The 25,536-nt window shown below is 40.6% G+C and overlaps 3 protein-coding genes across 3 annotated transcripts in view; 2 read left to right on the top strand and 1 right to left on the bottom strand.

Annotated features, from left to right (window-relative positions):
- The first annotated feature begins 1 nt into the window (after position 1).
- Positions 2-1,311, top strand: LOC120414292 (uncharacterized). Its single transcript, XM_039575459.2, has 3 exons — positions 2-529; positions 657-790; positions 851-1,311. Exons 1-3 carry the CDS (start codon positions 344-346, stop codon positions 1,308-1,310), a joined length of 780 nt encoding a protein of 259 aa, XP_039431393.1. The 5' UTR covers positions 2-343; the 3' UTR covers position 1,311.
- A 940-nt stretch (positions 1,312-2,251) lies between these two features.
- Positions 2,252-25,536, bottom strand: part of LOC120422317 (putative mediator of RNA polymerase II transcription subunit 12) — a 70,177-nt gene continuing 46,892 nt past the window's right edge. The window contains exon 3 of the mRNA XM_039585735.2: positions 2,252-5,003. Within this exon, the coding sequence (XP_039441669.1) occupies positions 2,817-5,003 (2,187 nt within the window). The 3' untranslated portion in view covers positions 2,252-2,816. The remainder of the gene's footprint in view (positions 5,004-25,536) is intronic.
- LOC120422391 (caspase-1-like) lies at positions 20,077-23,877 on the top strand. The gene is made up of 3 exons (XM_039585842.2): positions 20,077-20,658; positions 20,732-21,064; positions 23,616-23,877. The coding sequence occupies exons 1-3, from the start codon at positions 20,181-20,183 to the stop codon at positions 23,843-23,845; spliced, it is 1,041 nt and encodes a 346-aa protein (XP_039441776.1). The 5' UTR covers positions 20,077-20,180; the 3' UTR covers positions 23,846-23,877.

The raw sequence follows: 25,536 nt of genomic DNA, 5'->3' as shown, positions 1-25,536 counted from the left end.
GTTGCCCCCTTCAAGTGTACCATCTTTCCCGCTACAGCGTTACTTCGCGTGCCACCGGTGTTTGGCTGGCTTTCCGACCTTGCCATATAAAACACAAATCAAACAGTCATAATCGAATTGATGGCGGGTGGGACTTACACCGTATCGTTTATGTTTATGTATAGGTCGTACCTGCTGCACCCCCTTCGTGGGAGGTGGCCAAATTTGAGGAATTCAATTGACGGTACCCGTATTGTACGGTGAACTTTCACGCGATAAGCATCACGGATTTTTTTAGTTGGGAAGTTTTTTCCTCACACAAACCTCAACGCTGAAGCCGGAATGGAACCAGCTGGTGGAAATAATGAGTCGCTTCCAGTACTTTGACCACTGGACGGACGAACAGAGACAGGACTGCCAAACGCGTGCCAAAGTGAGGGAGTTTGATCCTGGCCAGACCGTCTTTGTCGAGGGACGGTCCCCGGTGAACTATGCCCACTTCGTGCTCAGCGGACGCTGTATGGTGGTGCAGTGCTTGAAGATGATTAAGGTGAGATTTTTTGTGTAGGGGAAGCCTCGTGTAGTTTCAGCGCTTTTGAATCGAGTACGCAGCCAACTTGCCCGCAAGTTTGAAAGAGTGAAACCTTTTTGTGATTAAATTGAACATTCCTGGCTAGGTTTTGGACAAATTTGGTAAGGAGGGCTATCGTCTGGCCGATGCCCAACCGATCGAGGATGAAATCACACAGTTCCATCGCCGTAGAAGTTCACGAATGATCGAGCTTGGACAGTCCCCTTTTATGGTTGAAGGGTAATTCCAGCTAAGTGAGTTTATCTTTCCTGTAAGTTCTTTAGATCTCCCTGATTTCAGTCAAAACTTTAAACTGTCCTCGTCTACCCTTACTGCCGCAAACTGCTTACCCGTAGAAGAACTAAAACGGCTCCAGAGCCTTCGACCCATTGAGTACGAGTACCGCTTCCTGGACGTAGCCACCTTTGGCTGCGGTTCGGTCTTTGGCGTTGGTGAACACATGGACGATCGGACCGTGGTAGCGCGGGCTCGTGTCCAGTGTTTGCTCATCCCGCGCTACTGGCTGCTCCAAAAGCCGCAGAACCAGAACAACGTTTGGAACCGGGTGCGGGTGTTTATCGAGCAGCGGCAACCGTCGCGTGATAAACTCTTCGAGTGGTTCCTCAGCGATGGCCGGTGGCAACGGATGCGAACGCAGCTCAGGGAGGACTTTGCCGCGGCTCATCCCAAGACGCATCCGACGGCACTCGGAGACGTTCCGACACTGTGTCGGATCGATCAGAGTGACGTATTTGCTTGATTTTGTGGTTTTTTGGAAATTTAGTAGAATAAAATGTTTCGAAAATACGAGCACTGACGAACTGACGTGCCACCCCATACATATTTTTGAGAAAATTCTGACCGCAAATTCTCCAGCGAACACCAACTCCATCTACCTTCAGGTTCGCTGAACTAATTCTCTCTTTCACACGTGTTTTCGATATTGCGACTATGCTTGAAATTGTAATCTGCGTCGTTTCAATAAAATCTGCGCTCAGAACTTTTTTGGAGTGCGCTATTCAATTCGCTGAAAGCGCGTGCAAGTTTAAGCTGACTTCAACAATACATTGCATGTAAACATTGGCGCGGAGCGAGAGGGAAGAGAGAAAAATCGGTTGACAGATTGTTCGCTAGAAGAAAAAACGCCAAACAAGAAGAAGACAACTGCGGTCAAAAGTGGTTTGCTCGTGGCACGTCAGTTCGTCAGTGATACGAGTTTGATCTGTTTTTGGATGCCACGCTAACAATCAGTTATGGCTGCGTCTTTAAAAAAAAGGGTTGCGATGGTTTCGTAAATGAAGGTTTGAGTGGTTTGACAGCTATTTTGACATTAATTTTGGCTGCGTACCTGTGGATGTTTATTGGCTTATGTACGAAGTGATTTGTTTACCTTTTTCGGTACCCTCCGCAAACGTCAAACGTCGTCGGTTAAACCATAGAGCTATCTACGTGCGCATGTATTGCGTGTAAGTACACGATGGATTTTTAGGTTAAAATTTGTGGTCGCCAGCAAAAACAAATGGTAAGCTAGTGTGCGTGAGATTGGGCTTAGATAACTCTATACAAAATTGCTGCCGGATCTTTTGCGAGAGAGATCGTCAATGTATTGATTTGACGTTTGCTTTGGGTGTCAAAAAGTTTGGTTATGTTCTGCTTGCAAAAGACAGTGAGGGCATTTCGGATATCAGATTCAAACTACAATTTATTAAAAATTAAATTTATTCTCGATAAATCAGTACATTTACACGTACTAACACGTCCGCGTTTATGCGCTCTGTTCGAATCTTATCGTACTAAACGTAAGTTTTTTGTTTTGTTAGCGGGTTGGACCAAATGTTTGCTCTCCTTTCCCGTAATCGGAAATCAAACTGACCGTAACGTTAAACCTACATATGCTCAAGAAAATAATTTACTGGTATCTCGCTTACAAAATATTACACGTAAAACAAGCAGATTGCTCCGTTCGTTGGTTGCAAAGACATGAAAATGAAAGAAAAATATTTTGTTTAAAGTTGTTTGTGTGTGTACTCTCGCTTTCTCTCTCTCTCTCGGTTGTGTGGGTTGGTGGGTGTCGGCAGTCGCGCTCCTCACTTGCACACACACACGCAATAAATATGGCAGACTAGCGTCACTGGCGGACACTCATTCATCATCGGAACTCACGCACGCAGCCACTCGCACTCATACGCGCATTCTCTTTCAGTACGCAACCGTATTTGTTTCAGGAGGGGAAGAGGAAGGGGGTAGAATACTGTTGTGGGCGCGATCACTTCTTCCGGAACAGCAGCTGCTGCTCGGGACTAAGCTTGGCGAACATTTGCTGCGAGGAGGACTGCGGGATGCCGTGGTTCAGGGCTAGGACCTTGGTGATGATGTTGAAATCTTCCGCCGAGCGGGAGGTGATGCCGGATTGAACGAGCAGGTTCTGCAGCTGGTTGTCGTTGCGCAGCGGCGTGAAGCCGTTGTTCTGCTGGAAGAGTGGAATCGGTTGCGAGGGCCGGAAGGGAGCGTTGGACTGTTGGTGGGGAAGGGCTTGGCTGAAACCGAAGTTACCGGTTCCGGTTTCGTGGCGGAAGACGCGGGTGCGCTGCAGTCCGGGCAGCTGTTGATCGATGGGAAGTGGAGCTTGCAGGGGCAGAGGAGCTGGAGCGGGGTTCACGTTGAACGGTTGGAAGGGCTTCAGAGGAAGCAGCTGCTGCTTGGACAGCTGGGGAGGGGACGGCGGGATGATTGGGAACTGTTGGGCGGGAGGGCTGATCGATTTGACCTGCTCGACAACGGTGTTGGGCTTGGCCTGGTTGTTTGGCTGGAAGTTTACAGGTTCCTTGAATGGAAGCTGTTGTTCCACCGAAATCGGGATCGCTTTGCCGGGCAGGGAAACGCTTGGGATGAACTGGACGGCGGGGGAGTTGCGGGGAAGCTCAAGGTTGAACTGTGGCTGCGGTGGAGGTGGAATCTGCTGCTGCTGGAATTGTTGGTGTTGTTGCAGGTGGGGAAGCTGCTGATGCTGGAAGGGCTGTTGCGGATTCTGCTGCTGAGGGAATTGTAGTTGTTGACTTTGCTGCTGAGTGAACTGTTGTTGTTGTTGACTTTGCTGCTGAGCAAACTGTTGCTGTTGCTGATTTTGTTGCTGTGTGAACTGTTGTTGTTGCTGATTCTGTTGCTGAGCGAACTGTTGTTGCTGCTGTTGTTGATTCTGTTGCTGAGTGAACTGTTGTTGTTGATTCTGCTGCTGGGGGAACGATTGCTGTGGGTTTTGCTGAGCTGGGAATTGCTTGAAGGACTGCTGTTGCTGGATCTTAAACTGTTGCTGCTGGAATTGAATCTGTTTTTGGCGGAACAAGTTTTGCTCTTCTTCGAACCTCTGCAGACGGCGACGTGTTTCCTCTTCGAGGCGGGCTCTCTCCTGTTGCAGTTGCTGTTGTTGCTGCAGAATCAACTGCTGTTCCTGGAGGATCTTGGAGCGAAGCAGCTGTTCCTGGATGCGTTGCTGAGTTTGCAGAGTAACTAGTTGTTGTTCCAAGATACGAGTCTTTTCTTCGAGCGCTTGTGTGTTGAGGGGGATTGGCGTGGGAACAGTGGCCGGTGCTTGAGGTGGATTCTGCACTGGCTGAATCTGCGCGACCGGATGAGATGTGGAGACCATTGGGGTGGATTGCTTGAATTCAACGGGGTTCTTCTTGGGAAGAGATTGTAGAAGTGGGATCACGTTATGTGGAACGCCGAGTTGATCCTGCTGAACGGTGAAGGCCGCAACCAGTGGAGCTTGGTAGATCTTGACGTCTTCGCTTTTGACCTTTTCAATGTTTTCACCGTCAGAGTTGTGCGTGGGTCCCTTGGTTGTACTGGTCGTAGGAGTGACGGTAGTCACGGTCGGTGTAAACTCAGCCGTTGTACTGCTACCTGATGCAGCGGTGACTACCGATATCTTCTTATCATCCGCCGCTTTGTCATCCTTGGATTCTCCAAGCGCGTTGGCCGATCCGGACACAACGCTGCGGGCAACCTGGTTCGAATCGACAAGCTCGTTCTCGCGTTCCTTGATCGGATCCGGGACGGCATCTCGGGCATAGTCTTCCTTCGGTGGGGTTAGAGTGGTTTTCGGTTTCGTGATGATGATCGTCTTGATGATCTCGTTTTCCCCATTGTCCGTCTCCGTTTCAGCGCTGTAGTACTTGACATTGGGACTTCGGTCCTGACTGCTGGTACTCTCCTCCAGGATCTCATCCAAAATGGTGGTCGCAAAGTTCTCCTCGGTCGTGTTCAGCACGTCGCTCTCCTCCTCTTGTCGTTCCTTCAGATGGCGCAACGCCCGAAGCAACGCTTTGCGTAACGCCGGATCTATTCGTATCCGCTTCAGGTCACTGTCCACATCTTTGGAGTCGTTCGAGTCGGTGCTGGATGTGGCTGCGACCAGGGTCAACAGCAGGGCAAAAACGCACACCAGCCTCATCTGAAAGGGTACAAGAGAGAGAAAAAAAACTAGGTCTTAGTGAATTTGCTCGCGTAATCGTGGCAGTTTTTGTGTCAATTCTTGGCGGCATGCCAGGCTTGGGAAGTGTGCTGTTAATTTGCATTTTTCCCATAAACTTTGGCTTGCTCGATGATAAATTGTGCGCGATTCGCTACGCCACGCTTAATTTCCATGGGACGTAAACAAACAGTAATTGTTTCTGGCGCGGCGCCGTTGTTCGCCGTTTCACCGTGAAAATTGATCACGGCTAATCAATCGTACTACATTTCACGAGCACTCAATCGCGGTGTGAAAATCACGCGAGTTTGCACTGTTTGACCAAAAGTCCAAAATCTTGAAAACTCGGCTAGTGCGAGATTCCGGCACGTGGTTCGCACAACGTGGCTCGGCAGGCTTGTTAGAGGCCGTTATTATGACGAGGAAACAAGATCAAATGGGTTAGATATGGGCAGCTGCGCGCACGTAGCATCATTATTCGGGGAAGTAAAGGCCAATTCTAAGGTGAGAAATAATAACGCGGTCAAGTTTCGTAACCTTTTCGACTCTTTAGTAGGGCTGGAAATTTATTTTTACAGAGTTGTAGGAAGCTTTTGTGGGGATGATGGTCCAATAGGGTGGAATCGAGTTGGGGTAGACTATAGGGATCAATGAGACACGGGGAACAATGATAAAATGTCTCTTACTAATCGTAGTCTCTACCAATCAAGCTCATATTTGGGAAAAACGTGTGTCTACTGGAAACCCTTCTGAAAAAGATTTTTCATAAAAATATTAATTTTGATATAAAGCCATAAAGGGGTTACAAACATGTAAGAAATCACAAAATTTCATATCTAATCTAATCTAATCTAACCCTAGCGCAGCCAGTCTTTCGAGGGCATCCTGGAAAATGCCTTAGGTTGATTAACGCCTAGCATCCTCTTGTCATTATTAACAATTGCAGTGCCCCAATGCAATAAATTGCTTTGAAACATCACAAACGTTAAAGCGGCCAGGCCAACTGCGTAAAGTTAACCGCAAAGATGTTTCGTTGAATTGGATTGAGTTTGAACACGAATGTTCAAACAGCAATACAGTTCTGAATCTACAGGCGAGGAAGAAACGTGGGGATCCCCCGATCACGTTCCTGTTTTTAAGAGCAATTAATCGTTGGGAGCACCATGCTAAGAAGTTTTGGTGCTCCGGGACCCTCGGGGATGGGACACTGTATTTCCACAAATGCCCTGGGCACTATTTTCCGTGGTTATAGCGCCACAACTCGCTCGTAAGAAATCACAAAATTTCATATATCAAAAAATATCAAATCCACTAAAAAGATGATTTTCAAGCCAAACAATTTGCCATACGCTAAGCGGAATGTCAAACTTTCTGAGCGTTTTGCCTTCCTCACTGAGGTAAGGCTATAATCCTGCTCTAAAAATGAACTTTGTATAAAAACGTCGTAGACCCGCCTTCATGTATACATATCGACTCAGAATCGAAAACTGAACAAATGTCTGTGTGTATGTGTATGTGTATGTATGTATGTGACCAACAAACTAGCTCATGTTTCTCGGCACTGGCTGAACCGATTTGATCCGAACCTGTTGCATTCGACTTGGTTTAGGGTCCCATAGATCGAGTTTTATACAGATTGAAGTTTCGATAAGTAGTTCAAAAGTTATGTATAAAAATGTGTTTTCACATATATCCGGATCTCACTTAAATGTATGTAAACTATGTCTGAACCCACCATCCAACCCATCGTTGGTTAGGTTATCAAAAGACCTTTCCAACGAGTCTAAAACATTGAAGATCTGGCAACCCTGTCTCGAGATATGGCCACTTAAGTGATATTGATGTACTTTTTGGAAGCCGGATCTCATTTAAATGTATGTAAACTATGTCCGGATCCACCATCCGACCCATAGTTGGATAGGTTATCAAAAAACCTTTCCAACGAGTCCATAACATTGAAGATCTGGCAACCCTGTCTCGAGATTTATCCACTTAAGTGATATTGATGTACTTTTTGGAAGCCGGATCTCACTTAAATGTATGTCAACTATGTCCGGATCCACCATCCGACCCATCGTTGGTTAGGTTATCAAAGACCTTTCCAACGAGTCCAAAACATTGAAGATCTGGCAACCCTGTCTCGAGATATGGCCACTTAAGTGATATTGATGTACTTTTTTATTCCAGATCTAAAAAATAGATGAAATTTGTGTACAGCCATAGTTGGTAATGAGTGAGGAAGGCTCCAACCACATAGGTGGATTAAGTTAGTTTTTATCTAAACACCGAGTTGATTTATGGGTACCACGATATTTCGAGTTGGAATGACCAAATTGGCTGAATTTGTGTTGGAGACTCTCAAGACATACCCCGTGTGCATAACGAAGTCCGATACTTGAATTTTGCTTTTTTTAAATACAAAAATCAAAAACTTATGATATTTTATATGAAAAACATATATTTTTTTATCTTTTTCTTAAATAAACTTTTTGAAAATCGGCCTTCGTCAAACACACGGGACCGGTTTAACGAGTCTTCACCAAAATTTTGAACCGATTTAGTCAACACAGTGTTGAGATATCGTGGCACCCGTTTGTTGGAACTGCTAACTTCAAACAAACAAATGTCTTCAAAATTGTTTTGTTAATAGATAAAAATGTATATCAAAAAACCCTGAAAACAGATTTAGAAAAATTTAAACATGTGATCATACCAACCTTTTACAATTTTGCCGATTTACATGTATGTAGCCCCTTAATACCAATTTTGAAGCATAATTTAAAAAAACCTTGCCTAATAAGAAATAGAATCTACTGAAAATGCCAATAAATTTTAATTATTTAACTCATTTTTTTTATTTGAATTAGCATTGCATAGATGTTTGATGTTTACAGACTTCACACCTATTTTTTTTTATTTCTCACTTGACTAGTGCGGCAATCCCGAAAATTCCCGGGTCTTTTTCAAAACCGGGAATTCCCGAATCCCAGGATTTTTTATGGTTTGGTCCGAGAATTCCCGAGATTGAAAAAAAAAAAACAAATTGGAGCCTAACATTTCAAAAGGGCACATAACTTTTGTAAACAATAGTGTATTCCTTTCACTCAAATGACAGTTTACATAAGGTGTGAAAGGGGCACACTCTTGTTTAAAAAAGTTATGGCAAGCACGAATTTAGGTCTGGAAATTCAAATTTTGTTGTGGAAATAGATAAACAGTTGAATACTTAAAGTAATTGATAAGAATTTTAAAGCATTCAAATTTGTATTAGGCATATATCAACATTAATTAGGCTTATTAGGGAAAATTGTTGAAATTTTTGTTTACAGAACCGCAATATACCCAGCGCTTTAGATATTTTCTATTAAGTTTTATTTATTTAAAATAATGGTTTGGTATTATATTTACGTATATTTTTGATTTTAACTTGAAAAAACATCATATTCGATTATTTTTCTTCAAAACCCAGTATCTGGAGCAAATCAGGACAAAAGTAACGATTTAAGACAGCTGTTTAAGCCGAATTTGTTTCATAACGTTCTGATTTTTTTTTTATTGATTTCGGTTAAAACAGGAACAGAACAACAAAATAGTACACCGATTTCCAAATTTATTGCTTTAAAATTTCCAGCACCTATTCAGACTGTAGTCAGTTGGCGATAGTGACTTAAAGATAATTTGTAAAATATGTTTTGTATAAAACATGACATTCTTAAGTAATCTAAAATGTAACATTGTCTGATATTATGTTATTTGTTTTCATTTCTTGTTTTTTTTAAGCAGACATTTTCAAGCTTCTGAAGTCATGGCATATAAACATGAAAAAATAAAAAAAATAATAAGAAGCTTATTTAATTTGAATCACATTGTATTAAAAATTGTGGTGCATTTAAAATCCATAGCACAATGAAGAACATACAAAAAAAATGTATTTTAAACTATCTAAGCTGTCCTAGTTTAGATTGAAGTGTGGATTATCACCAATTAACAGTATTGAGCTAATTCTATGATTCTAAACTTGAAAAACAAAACAAATATAATGAGAACATAGATTTTATGACTGTTTCAATAAAAAAAATCCCAGGATTCACATTTTTTTCCGTTTCCCGGGAAATTAAAAAACCCGGGAAAATTGGACGCCCCACCTGGACTTAAAGCACAACATTATGATCAATTGTTTTTTGACAGTTGAATTTTTGTTAGCATTGCTGCATTGCCATTTTTGTAATTAAGATAATTGAAAACTGTCAAGAATTTTCAAACCCATTTTTAATTTCAGATCAAAATTTATTTGTTATAGTTTGATAAAGTACACTGTTTTTAAGTTTTACCTATTTCATTTTTTTAAACAAGGAAAAGTCCATCTTCCTACGTCTCTGAATTAAAAAAATCTCTGCCGTCGTTTTTTTAAACATTTTTGATTCTTTGGTTGATACAGAAAAGTCTGAATTGTATTTTTGGTAATTTTGAAGAAAAATCTTAATCCTTTGATTAAAAAAAATATATGTGAAATATGAGAAAAATCTACTTAACTCTTGTTGTTGTAACATTGAAAATAGTGTCAACTTAAAAAAATGAATCAGTTAACACTGAGAAAAATATCACGTTTCGTTCATTTAATTTTTGCTAAACATATATTTCAGCAACGAAAAGTTGGACAGACAATGTTAAAAATAGGAAAGTTAAGAAACATTTACCAACCTTTTTAAAAAAGTGATGATAGTTGGCACTATTAACAAATTTGAAACAAAAAATTGTAGAAAAATAAACAAAAGTTGAAATGTATAAAAAAATGCAAATTGTTATAATTTTCATTAAAAGGGTGCACAGCTAATGAGGAAGTTTTTGTCTTCTTATTCCAAAATTGACAAACTTACGGACCCAATCCTGCAATAATCTGATTGTAAAAATAGGCAAATTTTGATGTAAATCGCTTAGTAGACCGTACTTTAGGGGATGAATAAAAAATTATATCAATAGTTCCCGTTGTTTCTAAAATAATAAAATATCTGTAACAAAAATCTTGATGCAAAAGCTCTGGTTGATGTGCACCGTTAAAATTATTTTTTGAAATTTTGTGAGTGGTTTGTCGATACTTTCTAAAAATTGAAAACAAATATTTCGGTTTGTTGTTATTGTTTCTCAAATATTATGTTGGGCATATTTTTTCAATTGGCCGCCATTACGTGGTTTGTCTTCCGGTAGCCCCTGAGACCGCTCATAGTACTTTCAGGGGTACATGTAGCCCAGGTTGAGAACCGCTGTCCTATATCTAATTAATGTATTATTTTCGCTTCCATTGATTTGTCATGTTTTGTCTGTTGTGTGCTACCTTGTGACAACGACGATTCTATGACAATTTCCGGAATTCCATTTCCCGGAATGGACGTTTTCCGGAATGGACATTATCCGGAATGGACGTTTTCCGGAATGGACGTTATCCGGAATGGACATTATCCGGAATGGACGTTATCCGGAATGAAATTTCCCGGAATGGACGTTTCCCGGCATGGACATTTCCCGGAAAATTAGTTTTTTTTTTATATTACCTGATATGAGAATAAATGGAATCTTGCCTACTCCGAGGCCTACTCGCTTACTTGTGGTTAAGAATTATTTAGTTTGTACCCCGTTGGTTTGACCTAGTCACATTGAAGGAACTCGATATTTTGACAACAATATGAATGATAAATACATGAATGATAAAAAGAAAGTGAAATGTTCGGACATGACCAATAGATGCTAGCGTTGACTATTGAAACAATACTTTATCAACCACCACGAGATGTAACAATGTAGATCGATAGATATTAGACAAACACTAGATGTTTTTAACATTCTTTCAATGTGTTGTTATGTAAGAATTTTCCCTTCTTTTGTTAGTCAGTTGACTTTTGTGAATAAATTCTACCAATTTTAAGTTGGTATTGAATACCAAACCTCAGGAAAATAAAAATCTTTTCAGAAATTCAATGTATAATGTGTACTTTTTTTAGGAGTCCGGGAACCGTGGTGTAGGGGCAATCGAAGTTGCCTCTCACCCAGTCGGCCTGGGTTCGATTCTAGACGGTCCCGGTGGTGGCATTTTTCGAGACGAGATTTGTCTGATCATGCCTTCCGTCGGACGGGAAGTAAATATTTGCCCCGGTCTAACCTAGAGGTTAGATCGATAGCTCAGTCCAGGTGTAAGATTCGTCTCTCTGGATCCTGTCTCGGTTTAGTCGCTGGTAGACAGTTGAACTCACAATCCAAAAGTCGTCAGTTCGAATCCCGGGGTGAATGGAAGCTCAGGTGTAAAACGAGGTTTGCAATTGCCTCAACAATCTAGCCTTCGGACACCTAGTTTCGAGTAGAAATCTCGCAATCGAGAACGCCAAGGCAATGCTGTAGAGCGAACAATTTATTTTATTTTTATTTACTATAAAGCAGAATGTTTATTTTCAAAGAAGGGAAAACCTCTAGAAAATGAAAAGTTTTTCAGAAAATCAATGTATAATGTGTATTTTCTTGAGGTTTTCCCTTCTTTAAAAATACACGATCTTTTATCAATGTGATGGAATTTCGCGTAAGAAATTTCCCTTTATGTGTTAATCAGTTAACTATTGAGACTAAATTCTACCAAATTTTACTATAAAGCAGGATGATTATTTTCAAAGAGAGAAAACCTCAAGAAAATAAATAGCTTGAGTGTATTTTTAAAGAATGAAAAACCTCGAGGAAGTACACATTATACATTGATTTTCTGAAAAGCTGTTTATTTTCTAGAGGTTTTCCCTTCTTTGAAAATAAAAATTCTGCTTTATAATAAAATTTTATGGAATTTAGTCACAAAAGTCAACTGATTAACACAAGAAGGAAAATCTCTTACACGAAATTCCATCACATCGATTAAAGATCGTGTATTTTTAAAGAAGGGAAAACCTCAAGAAAATACACATTATACATTGATTTTCTGAAAGCTTTTTTTCTACAGAATTTCCCTTCTTAAAAAAAAAACATTCTTCTTTATAGTGCAGAGCTCCATAACGAAAAACTAGTTGAAATTTAGTAGAATTAACAAAAGAAAGGAAAATTCTTACATAAAATCCCATTATTTCGATGCAAGATCGTGTATTTTTAAAGAAGGGAAAATCTCAAGAAAAAAAAGCTATCAGAAGATCAAAGTATAATGTGTATTTTGAAATACACGATCTTTAATCGATGTGATGGAATTTCGTGTAACAGATTTTCCTTCTTGTGTTAATCAGTTGACTTTTGAGACTAAATTCTACCAAATTTTATTATAAAGCCGAATGATTACTTTCAAAAAAAAAAAATTACTATAAAGCAGAATGATTATTTTCAAAGAAGGGAAAACCTCTAGAAAATAAAAAAAAACTTTTCAGAAAATCAATGTATAATGTGTACTTCTTTGAGGTTTTTCATTCTTTAAAAATACACTCAAGCTATTTATTTTCTTGACAGGACACATTACACATTGATTTTTTGAAAAGCTTTTTATTTTTTTGAGGTTTTCCCTTCTTTGAAAATAAGCATTCTGCTTTATAGTAAAATTTGGTACAATTCAGTCACGTAAGTCAAATGATTAACAAAAGAAGGGAAAATTCTTACATAACAACACATTGAAAGAATGTTGAAAACATCTAGTATTTGTCTAATATCTATCGATCTACATTGTTACATCTCGTGGGGGTTGATAAAGTATTGTTTCAATAGTCAACGCTTGCTTCTATTGGTCATGTCCGAACATTTCACTTTCTTTTTATCATTCATGTATTTATCATTCATATTGTTGTCAAAATATCGAGTTCCTTCAATGTGACTAGAGGTGACTATAGGTGAAACCAACGGGGTAGAAACTAAATAATTCTTAACCATAAGTGAGCGAGTAGGCAAGATTCCATTCATTCTCATATCAGGTAATAAAAAAACTAATTTTCCGGGAAATGTCCATTCCGGGAAACGTCCATTCCGGGAAACGTCCATTCCGGGAAATTTCATTCCGGATAACGTCCATTCCGGATAATGTCCATTCCGGATAACGTCCATTCCGGAAAATGTCCATTCCGGATAATGTCCATTCCGGAAAACGTCCATTCCGGGAAATGGAATTCCGGAATTTGTCATAGAATCGACAACGACCACTTTGGTAGAAAATGAGTTAATTTTCGTTAACGTTTTGTTAAATTCAACAAACCCTACAAGATGCTTCAAGCCGATTTTGGAAATTCGCTTCCGTCTCCCGGATATCGCAATACACACTTGTGACACCAGACCAATTTCTCATCAAACTGATCGTGTTATCTTCTGACACGTCATACAAATTGTTGGAAATCTTTTGTTTTAATAATATACTGATTAGATCGATCAAACTATTGATTTAATTTTATACTAGTAAGTATGGGAATTCTATGCACACTTGAGACACGTAGTAAATTTTCACTTTCAAGAAACACTTGTGACAAGTGCTTTTCTTATCTTTCCTTGTATCTTTAACTGGTGTAACCAAATTAGTTGAAACTCGGAACGTTTGTTTAGCGATAGTATACGAACCGATTGTTCAAAATTTTGACTTTATCATTCAAAATTCTTAAAATATCCGCCATCAAACTTTAAAAATCGTTTTTCTCTTCAAGTACTCATTGGTCGGTTGTCATAAGATAGCACACAACAGACGACTGTTTCATTCTATATTATGCATATTATGTCATCGGGGGTCAGTTCCACTAACAAATTTGTCAGAGAATTCTTTTTATTTTTTTATTACGGATCATTATTCACAAATTGCAGTTCACACCACACATCATGATGACCGGTTCCCCATTACATCTCATAGCTCAAAATTACTCCTCGAAACACCGAAAACCACCAGCACGAGAGATCCATTAACAGCTTCTCTCAACTACCGTCTAATTGCGACTCTGTACCTTTATTCAGGTAGGCCCATCTTTCTAGCGCGACTATAGGCATCACTCCAGAGAGGTGCCAAGTACCCGTGAAGACCACCACCACCGCGGATCTTCCATTCCGGTGCGGTTTACCGGTCTTACCAAGTAAGTCGTTTGCGGCGCAGCATCCTCTCCTTCACTCATCATCATCGTAATCTACTGTCATGGTGTTGGACGGCTCCCTGCTGCTTGTCACTTTAGGGTTAGGGTTTGGTCGGGTTAGAGAGGTAGCCGATGCAGAAGCAATAAAATTGGATCGTACCCACATCGTTGGCAGCCCACGATCGCTACAAAGTGGTTTGCTGCGCGGTAGATTTGGGCATTAACACGGTCGAGGGCACAAATAAAAAGGGGCCCGCAGGGTGTGGTCCATCAATCCTGGAGATAGATCACGCTTTGAATCATGCGGTACAAGAAGACCTATGGCGTAATTTCGAAGAGATTTGATTCGTTTCCAGCATTGACACCACCCTTTAGACGAGGCTACGAGGCTTTGTCCGACCATGTGTTGTATTGTTCAAAATTATTACACGTTGCAGGACCGCGCACGTCTTCTGGCCAATAGGTTAAGACCCGCGAGGAGAATTTCTCCACGCTCGCGTAATCACCCGCTAGGGTTGGTCACGGCGTGAGGTGTCAAATTTGACTGCAGGCCTCAAAGTTTCCCATTTTAATGAAAACCGAAAGTCATGATGACCTGGAAACGCATTAGGTCAGACAGGTAGTCAGCCCCCAAAAGTGTCAGTGAGCAATTAGGCCTTCTTATTTTGGGTTTCGATCAACCCTAGTCGTGTCCAACGGGATCGATGCATGTCGCTGATTAGCAACTACTTTGCGAACTCGGTAATGATTGGGGATCGTGCTGGTAATTGCCGTATAGGTACGGGCCACTACAGCAGCAGCAGAGGTCCCCTGCGGCAAAGTCTCGTGCGGTGGGAAAATTTGACAAAAGAGGTCCTCTACATGACGTGTGGACACCCCTAACGCTCCACGCGGTATGTCATTATGGTTCACTCCCCATTATGGTCGTGCAAACGGCCCAACTGATTGATTTGGACTTTACCGGGACCCGCGTCCAAATACGTACCGTTCAAAGGTGTTGTTTTGGCGTCGACCAATCTCTGAAGCCCATACGGCCCTTGGGGCGGATGTGAAATTAATGGACAAATTGAGACATTTGTTAATGCCCGACACGCGGTATGAAGAATTGGTGGGCACGACTGGGTTCAACCACAGAAGACCTGCTCGGCGGGGTGACCCCCTTAGGTTAACGATGGGAATTGAGGTTCGATGAGGCGACTTCCCGCGCCGATGCTAATTGTGGTGAGAAAGTAGTGACAAATTGGGTAACCGATTGACCTTCTAACCGTATAACCAACAGCTGTTTTGGCGTAAAGAGTTGGGCAAATAGAAGTTGATGGTCTGGAGGCTGGTTGAACCTGGAGCTGAATGTGGGACAAATGGATACAGCCTGGTATAGTCGGAACTTCTAGGCAAACTTCTTGGTTTCGACACGAGCATACTAAATTTAAATATCAGCGGAATCAGCAACAACCCGGAATGACCGGTTGTTCCAAGGAATATTAAGACGTGGAAAAACAGATAAAAAAATTGGCTGTGAAGAAAGAAATACAGTTTAACCAATTAAAAAATTTAAATAACAATTGTTTTGACAGGATTTTTCTCAAATGATTATTTAAACGTTGTAGAATGGCAATGTTTTTGTCATTCTGGTCATGTCTGTAACATAATCATCATAACCAATTCACTTTTCTAACAAATGATTTTGCAAACCTTTTCTGAGCATATTTACCCTGGGTGGATAAGAGTTTCAAACGGAATTTTTTTTTTATCCAAATCAAAGAATACAAAATACCTAGATAAATTGTAAAAACGTATAGACTAACTAGGAGGGAAAATAAAATCATTTTAAATACACTTTTATTGAAGTTTATTAAAAAAAACTTTTTTGAGAATCCAACAGGGAGATGTTCAAAGTGAACTTTTATTTATTTTATTTAGTTGTTTGGGACAGTTGAAAACACTTGAGCAGATGTCTATGAAATTTGCCGATTTCGTGCAGTTTATTTGTTGTAGTTTTGGATTTGGCTCAATCGTTTCACTGATACAAAGCTCCATCCAATTTTTGCAGCTGTCCATACAAAAATAGTACGGAAATTTTCGAAAATCTGTACATTTTCAAGCAATTTTCTTAACGGTTTAGTGTCTCCGGCAAAGTTTCAGGTATTGATGACGACTATTAAAAATCAGGAACTCAGAAATCTAATGGTCTTATTATCAATGTAAAAATGAAACATTTATGAAAATTTTCTGATTCTTTCTAAAATAGCAGTTTATACAACAAGTTGCAAAAAGAAGATTTTACGAGGTTTACCGAGTTGAATAAATACGACGAGTGCTGAAAAATCATGCTTTGCAACAAATTCCATACAATATTTTTTGCAATTCCGAAAACACCCTTTGAATGGAATTTGAAGTCAATTGTCTATGTGTTTAGTCAATTCATCGATAAAATCAAAACAATATTGAAAAGTATAAATTTTCGATACAAGTGCTGAAAAGTTCAACTTCAGGAAAAGTAATTTGTTTCACAACGAAACTGCAAAAAAATAAATAAATTGTGGAATAAACTCTAACATTTCAAAAGAGCGTAATATTGAATATTTGACCTTTATAAAATGTAAGTTTTGATTCAAAAAATAAAAAAATTAAGGAGATCATAAAATTTCACAAATGTTTCATATTTCAACATTGAAAATATGACCATTAGTTTTTGAGATATTGTTACTAGAAAACTTTAAGGCTGGTTGGAAATAAGATTTGAAACTTTAAAAGACTTCAATTTTCTTGTTTCTTCAAAGGTTTCAATCAAAGGTCCAATCTACATTGTCTTTTAGCCAATCTCATTGGATTTTTTCAACTTTCCGAAAAAAAATATTTTTGGAAATCGACAATCATGGACAGACCGAGCCACGTTTTTTTTTTTTTACAATCATGGACACTATTTAAAAAAATTGAAAGTCAAGAATTTTTCAGTTTAAATTAAACCTTTTTATAAAAAAATCTGTAAAGTACTTTTCGATTGCAAATTTGATTTTACATTAAAAACTTAAGTTAAAAAACGTTCAAGTGATATTTATACTTTTCTAAAAAGACTTTTTTTTTATTCAAAACTTGGAGCTTAATTTGTTGTCCATGCTTTACTATTGCTTGAAATTTGCGTCTTTTTGTCCCTTAAAAAAAGGAGTAAATCTTTCCGAGTTCCTGAGGGGAACACCCGTGAAGAGTATCGGGGGCCGGCATTTACAAAGCGGATTCAGTGGCAGTTTTTAACTCAACTAACGTTGATATGTTAAGGTTAATGTTAACATTCCTTAGGTCGCCTTCCTAAGGTGTCGTTGATAAGGTCCAGAAATTGGCATTTTTTTCGTGTATCAATTTGTTTTCAGAATACAAACAAAACAATGTAAAACGCCAATGTTGAAGTGTAAACAAAGAGTCTATCCTGCTCACGTCAGATGATAAGGAATGAGCAGAATAGTCTCTTTGTTTACACTTCGACAGTGTCACAATTACATTTTGTTTTGCATTAATAGTCCTCATTTAATGGTATTAATTTAATACCTACAACTTTGCCGAAGACACCAAACCGATCAGAAAATTCATTCAAAATACACTGAAACCCCGATGGTTTGACACAAATTGTTATTGAACTTGTTAGTTTGACACCCTCTTTAAACAGAGCTCACACCTACTACCAAACCTTATTTGCTATACACGTGAATAAATAAGTACACCTGTACTAACAAGCACACCTGAAGAACTGAACGTACAAAAATGCGTTTGATTAATACAACAAATTTATTTTTAATTGGACATTTAATGGACATACGATACCAACCAACGCTGAATTACTATTCCCAATTTCGCGCAAACACAAATCTAGTAATGTTTTCCACCCTTGTACAACTTGTACTTTTCCAAATCGTTTCTTTACAATGACTATCATTATGCTCTTTCGTTCAAGAAGGAAAAACAAACACGTCAAATCGATAGCTGCGTCGCCGCGACTCTCAACACTGCCCAGCGCTTTAAGCACCGACTTAACCTCAAACCAACCGCAGCTCTAGCGCCAGCAGCAGCGAGCTGCCCATCAACAGCAGCAGCTTTATGATTACAGGTTAAGTTGCCTGGCGAAGACAAGCACTTTTTCTAATTACCTCATCAACAGCCCCCAGAAGAGCTGACGAAGAAAATAAAACAACAGCAACGAATTTTGCCAAGCAGTGACTTGAAGTGACTTGTATTATTCGCGGCCGGCGGCACGCTCACAGTGTGAATGGGCCAGATAAAGTAAAACAATGATTGTAAATCATCGCGTAATTGCAACAATAATAACAAATCTGCGCTGCGCTGAGCCGTCAAACAAAAGTTTTGAAGACACCAAGTCCGGCCAAGTCCGACCGTCGTCGCAGACGTAACGCGAACTCGGCGGAGTTCGCTGGACTTGAGATTCTTCAACGCCGATTTCCCAATTTGAAACCATCGATCACCTATCGACTTTCTAGACGGGTCAGAGTCAGGTTCGCTGGACCTCGCCGGAGCGCACTCTTCTTGACCGAGGCTGTCGACGTTGTGTAACTTTTGCGCAAAATTTGAATACAATTGAAGCAGAAGCTGCTCATAAACCGCTGGAACATCTCTGTCCGTCCGTCCAACTTCTGGCCCAGAGGGCAAATCGCTTCTGCCGCGAATCATAACAAAGGTTGACGTCGATTGGCTGACCGGGGGAGGCTGACGTCGACGGACTTTGACTACCTGGTTGACGGACTGATTGAATAAGTCGTTTGCTCCTCCGGAGGTTTTGAGCGGGCTATCGCGTGATTTGATTGAGGGGTGTTGTAACTGGGTGGAGTGTTGTTGGTTTTTGCCAGAGTCAATTATGCTAATTGATATCCTTTGAAGTGGATTCGAAATTGTTAATTAAAGAGATGGGATACGTTTGATTGATCGGAAAGACTTTGGTAAAGTATTTCTTGGTTAGGGAGTAAAGTGTCATGTCAACACTGGAAATTTTAATTAGAATGCGTCCAAATTATAAAACATAAAGAATTCACTGCGTCATAAATTATGACAGATCTTGTCGGTCCATCGCACAGCTGCACCGAAGTCAGCCAACCAAAACTATGCCCACCACAATTAGAAGGTGACCCCAGCCAAGAAATCTCCCAAATCTAGCCCGGACTAGGGCTTATGCAACTCTGGTGCCCCACACACACTCGAGAGACGCCTCTAATCGTGCACACTCTATCTAAATGAGCTAATCGCACGACCTCCGGAGAAGTGGTCGCTCCTCGACGGCCAAGGTGCTTGTAGTGGCAAAACACGCTGAATATGCCAAAGTTCATGCAGCATCCCTATGACTTGGTCCAGCAGCGCCAAGATGGTTAGTCGATGGTAATTACGGATCTGTCCGGTGGAGCTTGATCCGCGAATTTCAAGCACGTGTGGATGATTAGATCCTATCATCATCCATCATCGCGCAGCGGCTAGTCGGACTGAACCGTTTGGTGAAGGTCGATGTGAGTGATTAGGCAAAATTTCAGCAATTTTAGCTTGCAAATGAGTTTCACGCAGAGAAATTGTGCAACGCCTCCTTTGCAAAACGCGACTTACAATCTTCCCGTACACGAGATCTACATTTCGGCAAGGCGGGCGCCGTTATTGGTCAGAATTGCTTAGAATCTGGCTGAAGATCCCCCAAACTTGAACTTTAAGCGCTTGAAGTGGTACACGCGTTGAAATCAAAACAAAGCAATTGCGAAATAGATACATCAATCCGCTGATAACTAATGGATCGTCCAACGTGTCATTGCGTGTTCGATAATTTCTCCCGCCAACAATAGAACCGTGATTCACCAACGATGCGTACTCCATCTAGGTAGTTCCCACAAAGAGCAGAACCCATCGAAGAGAAACTTATCAATAGCCGCGGCTTTTGATAAGCGATAGATAGCGTCCCGCAAAGGTATTGGCAGATAACGCGATTACGTTGCTTCTGCGAACTGTTGATAAAGATTTCTGGATTGACCGTGAAGCAGTAGCTTGACGATACTTGAGGTGTTCAGTTGACGGGACAAAGATTTCATAACTCTTTGAAGTGTTCAGAGCTAAGTTCAGAGTGTTCAAAATGAATTCTGGATGGCCTCCCGCAGCCAAGCCCGGTAACGGCAAGCCCCTCTACTCGGATTTCTTCAAATTCGACTTTGTCGATGCCAAACCAAGCGCAAGTCGCCGCAACAGTGACGTCCAGGATGCATCCGGGTATGCGGAAAGAAACAACTCCACAACCGCTGCCACTGTTTCCACTCGGTCACTTCCGGTGGAACTTGTTCCGTTGCCAGTGCCAACGCGCAAGGGTTCCACCTATCTGGACACTCCAACTAGTCCAATGTCACGGGTGTACGCGATGAACGGTGCAAAACGGGGCAAGGTACTCATCTTCAACCAGGTGGAGTTTGACGTGGTGGATTATCCGGAACGGTTCGGAACTCATAGTGACGTGGAACGGCTGTACATGACACTGCCTCGATTGGGGTTCCAACGGGAGGATATAAGTGTGTTCCAGGACTTCAGTGTCGGCGAGATTCGACGCGAAGCAATGAGACGTATGTTCATAACGTCACCGGTTACAACGTCTTTAACTCATGAGTCATTTCTTATCACCACAAAAACAAACAGTGCAGGTAGATAAGCTGGAAGAGGCGGACTGTCTCGTGGTGGTGATACTGACCCACGGCGAGGAGGGCGATTATCTGATGGCACAGGACGACCGCTATCACCTGTACGAGTTCATTGAGAACTTTACGCCGACGGCGCTGAACTCGATGGCCGGCAAGCCGAAGCTGTTTATAGTGCAGGCCTGCCGGGGCAAGAAGCTGGATCGGGGCGTGAATCTGCGGGCAAAGCTGATCCAGGCGGACAGTATGCCAAAGGATGTCGTGGATTCGCAGTCGGGCGTTTTTTCCTATCCGGAGTTTGCGGATCTGATGATCGTGATGAGCTCGCACCATGGTGAGTAGAATAACTTTATGGCTTTGTATTAGAGGTGGGCAAAAAAAGAGCGAGCCGCTCAAAGAGCCGGTTCACTGAAAAGAGCGAACGAACCGTGGCTCACAAAAAAGAACCGCGGTTCTTTTTTAAACTTTGGTCTTTTGTTTCACTTGGTTTCGAGATGGCATGATCTATGTTATAAATATAATTTATTGAATTTCCGAAAAATTGTAGTATTAAATGTGTGTTTAAGAATTGAAAATGCAATTTCAAATATTTCAATGCTTATAAAAATTAATCACAAAAGTCAATGATTTTCTAGATAAAATGAAAAAAAAAAAAACGTTTCATTGTACAACTGATTGTACTTTAACATTCCAACGCCCAAGGCTCCAAAAAAGTTGGAACGGTAACTTCAATTCAATGGTTCTCGGGCATAACTCAACCAATCAAGATGAATCCTTTTTCAAGTGATTTGTTAGAATGTCTAGATGATCTCAGAACTTTGCAGAACTTAATTTGATCAAATCTGTAATTTTTGCGATCAAAAACATCGTTCCAACTTTTTTTTTTTCGCGTGTAAAAAAAAGTCACCAAAAATTCCGCGGAGGCAGTCGTTTTAAAAAACTTTGAATGATGTTTTCGGTTACAGAAATTACAGATTTGTTCAAATCAAGTCTTGCATAATTTTAGGATCATCTAGACATTCTTACAAATTTCTGGAAACAAGAATCGTCCCGATTGGTTGAGTATTGCCCGAGAACCAGCGAGTTTAAGTTACCGTCCCACCTTTTTTGGGAGGCTTGGGCGTCCGTGCAAGTTAGACAATGGACATGCGTTGGGCGTTCCAGTGTTAAAGTATTACCGGAATACACATTTGAGCATTTTAAATTGCATAATTTGTAAAATATTACCAAAAATCTACTGAATAGTTTAGAGATTTTTGACAAAAAAAAATTTAGCCTTTTGTCCGATCAAACTTTAGCGTTTAGGGACCATCCATAAACCACGTGGACACTTTTTTGGGAATCTGTTACCCCCCCCCCCCCCTCGTGGACAATTGTCCATACAAAAAAAAACTTTTTTGTATGGATCGTGGACAATCGCCATACCCCCCCCCCCCCCCTAAAGTGTCCACGTGGTTTATGGATGGTCCCTTATAGACTTTATAAATTAAATCAGAATGTAGAAAAGAGTTCGCAGAATATTTTCTCCAAATAAAATATCAGCATTAGCTCTATTATAGAATATTTTCTTCAAATAAAATATCAGCATTAGTTCAATTCTTGCAGAAATAAACGCAATTTTAAAATTAAAAACAATTTTTCCAGCATCTTAGATTTAAGTTTGGATGTCATTCAATGAAGCACCCGATTCGAGTGGTAGAAATGACAGTTCTCCCATAAGGAATACATTGTAGAGAAAAGCAAAAATTGCTCGAATGGAAATGCTCCATTTCTTGAATGTTTAGGTTCGAGTAGAAATCTTGACAAAGAGACCACCATGACCTAAGGTTTTCAAGGGCATCTTCTCGTTTTCAGTTTTAATTTGTTTTATCAAATAATTTATAAAAGTCCAATGTGAAATAACTTATAAAATCACACGATTCCTAAAAAAACCTTTTCATCCAAATTTTGAAAAAGAGTGAAAGAGCCGTTCAAAAGAGCGGCTCTTTTTAATGAGCGAACGAAAATGAGTGGCTCCTTAAAAAGAGCGGTTTTGCCCACCTCTACTTTGTATCAAATAGTAACTTCCCTACCGGTCAAGGTTCTCAGAGAGCATTACAATTTGAAGGATGACTTGGCCAAGCCAAGCAGGAATCGGACCCATCACCTTCTGTTTACTGTAACCTTACGGACACAGAAACTTGGCTGATTATTTTTGCCTTCCTATAAAATCACTCAAAAAATTAACTTTTTAATTTGACCTCCTCGACTTCATTTTTAATATTCGACTCAGAATCAATTTCTGAGCAAATGTCTGTGCGTGTGTGAAGATGTTGAGCAAAAAAATAAACTTGATTTTCTCGGCTTAGGCTGAACGAATTTTGTCCGGATGTGCTCTACTCGATCCAGTTTTGGGTCCCACAGGTTGGTATTGAAAATCGTAAAGTTTCATTTCGTTGTTTAGAAGTTATGATTAAAAAACTATTTAGACGACTACGAAAAAGGGTGATTTTCAACATAACCTCAAATTTCTTGACAAAAAGTCCGCATTTTTTTTTAAATGGAAAATTTTATTTCAGCCGAAATTACGAATCTGCGATTGTAAACAAGCAGTCCATCCCCCTCTTACTTGACGTGAACTGTCACTTGAGCAAAAGGGATAGACTGCTTGTTTACAAATCGCAGATTCGCCCTATTAACGGCAAAAGACCCGGCAGCAATTTGTATTGATTTGACGTTTGCTGAGGATGCCGAAAAGCTTGGTTATGTTCTGCTTGAAAGGATCCAGGATTCAAATGATTGGTTGTACTTAAGTTTCAAGAGATTAGTTTAGAATTAAATTAAACAATAACCTGTTGAACCAATTCAAACGAACTAACTTCATTCTACGTTCCTCCCCGTTTCAGGCCACTACTCGTTCCGCAACGAAACCGGCAGCTGGTTGATCCAGGAGCTGTGCAACGTGATTGATAGCTGTGATCTGGAGCAGGACTCCATCTACGACATTCTCACCGAAACCAACAAGCGCGTTGCCGGGCGCTCTTCCAACGCCGACGGGGAGTTCCACAATAAGAAGCAAATACCTAGCTTTTACTCGACACTTACCAGGCAGCTGTACTTTAGACCTGCGCAATAAACGCTTATAGTAGACCCAAATGGTGAGGATCACTGGCTCGATCTTTCAGGTTGATTTTATAGGCCACAACGGTAGCAACGACGACGGCTACTCCTTGATGCACAACGAATTTATAATCTCGAAATGGATCGTCGTAATGATTGCTGCGGCTGACATTTGCTGAAAACCACCGGCAGCAATCGAGAAAGGGCGTTAGTAGCTGGTTGGGGTTCGAACCCTAAACCAGCTGGCAGATTGTGGCAAAGTCGTGACAAATTCATTTGGCTGCCCATTTTGGATCGCTCGAAAATCCGGCAGTCCGGCCGATTTCAAGGCGTCCTCTTTGGTAGAGTCTTTGGGAAACAGGTTCACCAACTAGATCCGCGCCCCACCACCTTTCGCTAATTTGAGGCCGTTAGTTTGGATGAGCCAGTTGGTTGATTAGCATTTGATTGCATTACGTTGGAGCGGTGGAAATCGCTGCCGGGAATCAGGAAGGGAAACTGGTGTGGTAGATGATATACATCGGACTAGACTCCGCCGGGTACCGTTTGACATTTCCAGTGTGGGCTACGTGCCGATGAGGATCGAACTAGGAAGCTTGAGATGGGTGTTTTTCGTCGAATTTATTTGGAGGTCAGTTTGGCCGCCATTTGGCTTACAGAATGATTTATTGAATACGACCTGTGAATTTTTAATTTTACCCTATCAGGATTTTGTAATTATGCAAAGCTGTCCATTCTTTAGGTAGATTTACAAATTTGAACAGGTGAAATTATGAAACATTTGCATTTTTGCCACACGTCATACCGTTTAAAAAAATTGCATAATGCCACATTAATAATGTTAGTGGAATGCCACATAACGAATGTTAGTGGAAATTATAAAGTTAATTTTTATTTTCTTTACAGGCATTCGAATATTTTATAACCCCAAAACAATCTTGAATTCTTCTTTGAACATAAGGGCTGAAATATTAAGCAATCGCCGTGGACTATGTCCAAATTGCCTGTGATACTTTTTGTTCCATTATTTTGAAAAATTTGCTTGCGTTTTTTGGTTATACAAGATCTAAATACAAAATTAGGCAATTAACTCATTACTAAAGCAATTTCGTAAAAGTCATATAAATCAATTACAAAATCCAAAGGGATCAACGTTTGCTTTATTATCGTTTCACGCCTCATAAAAAGGACTCAACTTTCGAAAATCCACCCACACTAGCTTATCTAAGTCGCTCGGCGCTTTCGCCGCAACTCCGAGAGGCCTTTTTATCGCTTCAGTGTCTGAAGTTACGAGACCTTAAAACTGCACACCTTTCAGCAGTTGAACAAACTGTTCAAAACGCGTCTTCTTCAAAAACGACAAACTCTTCGCTTTTGACTTGCGTAGTAGGACAAAAAAGTGGTGCGCGACGCGCTAAGTAGATTTTAATTACAAATTTAAACCCCATAACTACGGTACCGAAAATTAAACTCGCGTTCCGCAATCTCGTAAACATTTGCCGCGCAGGACGGATACGGTCTGCTTGACGCTTTTGGGTTCACGGCGGCGATGGACCAAAGCAGGACGTTCCCACGCACCCACTACCAACCTTTCGGAGACTTCTGACCTGGGCAGCGGGCGGTTCAGCCTGCAAGCATGAGTTAAGAGCACCTTATTGAATTATCAGCCGTTTTGCTCAGCGCAGATATGCCGAAGAGCTGAAAGTA

This window comes from Culex pipiens, chromosome 1 (genome assembly GCF_016801865.2).
Source record: "Culex pipiens pallens isolate TS chromosome 1, TS_CPP_V2, whole genome shotgun sequence".
NCBI classification, from domain to species: domain Eukaryota; kingdom Metazoa; phylum Arthropoda; class Insecta; order Diptera; family Culicidae; genus Culex; species Culex pipiens.
The sequence above is the reverse complement of the archived record's forward strand: the minus strand, read 5'-3'. Positions and strand labels throughout refer to the sequence as shown.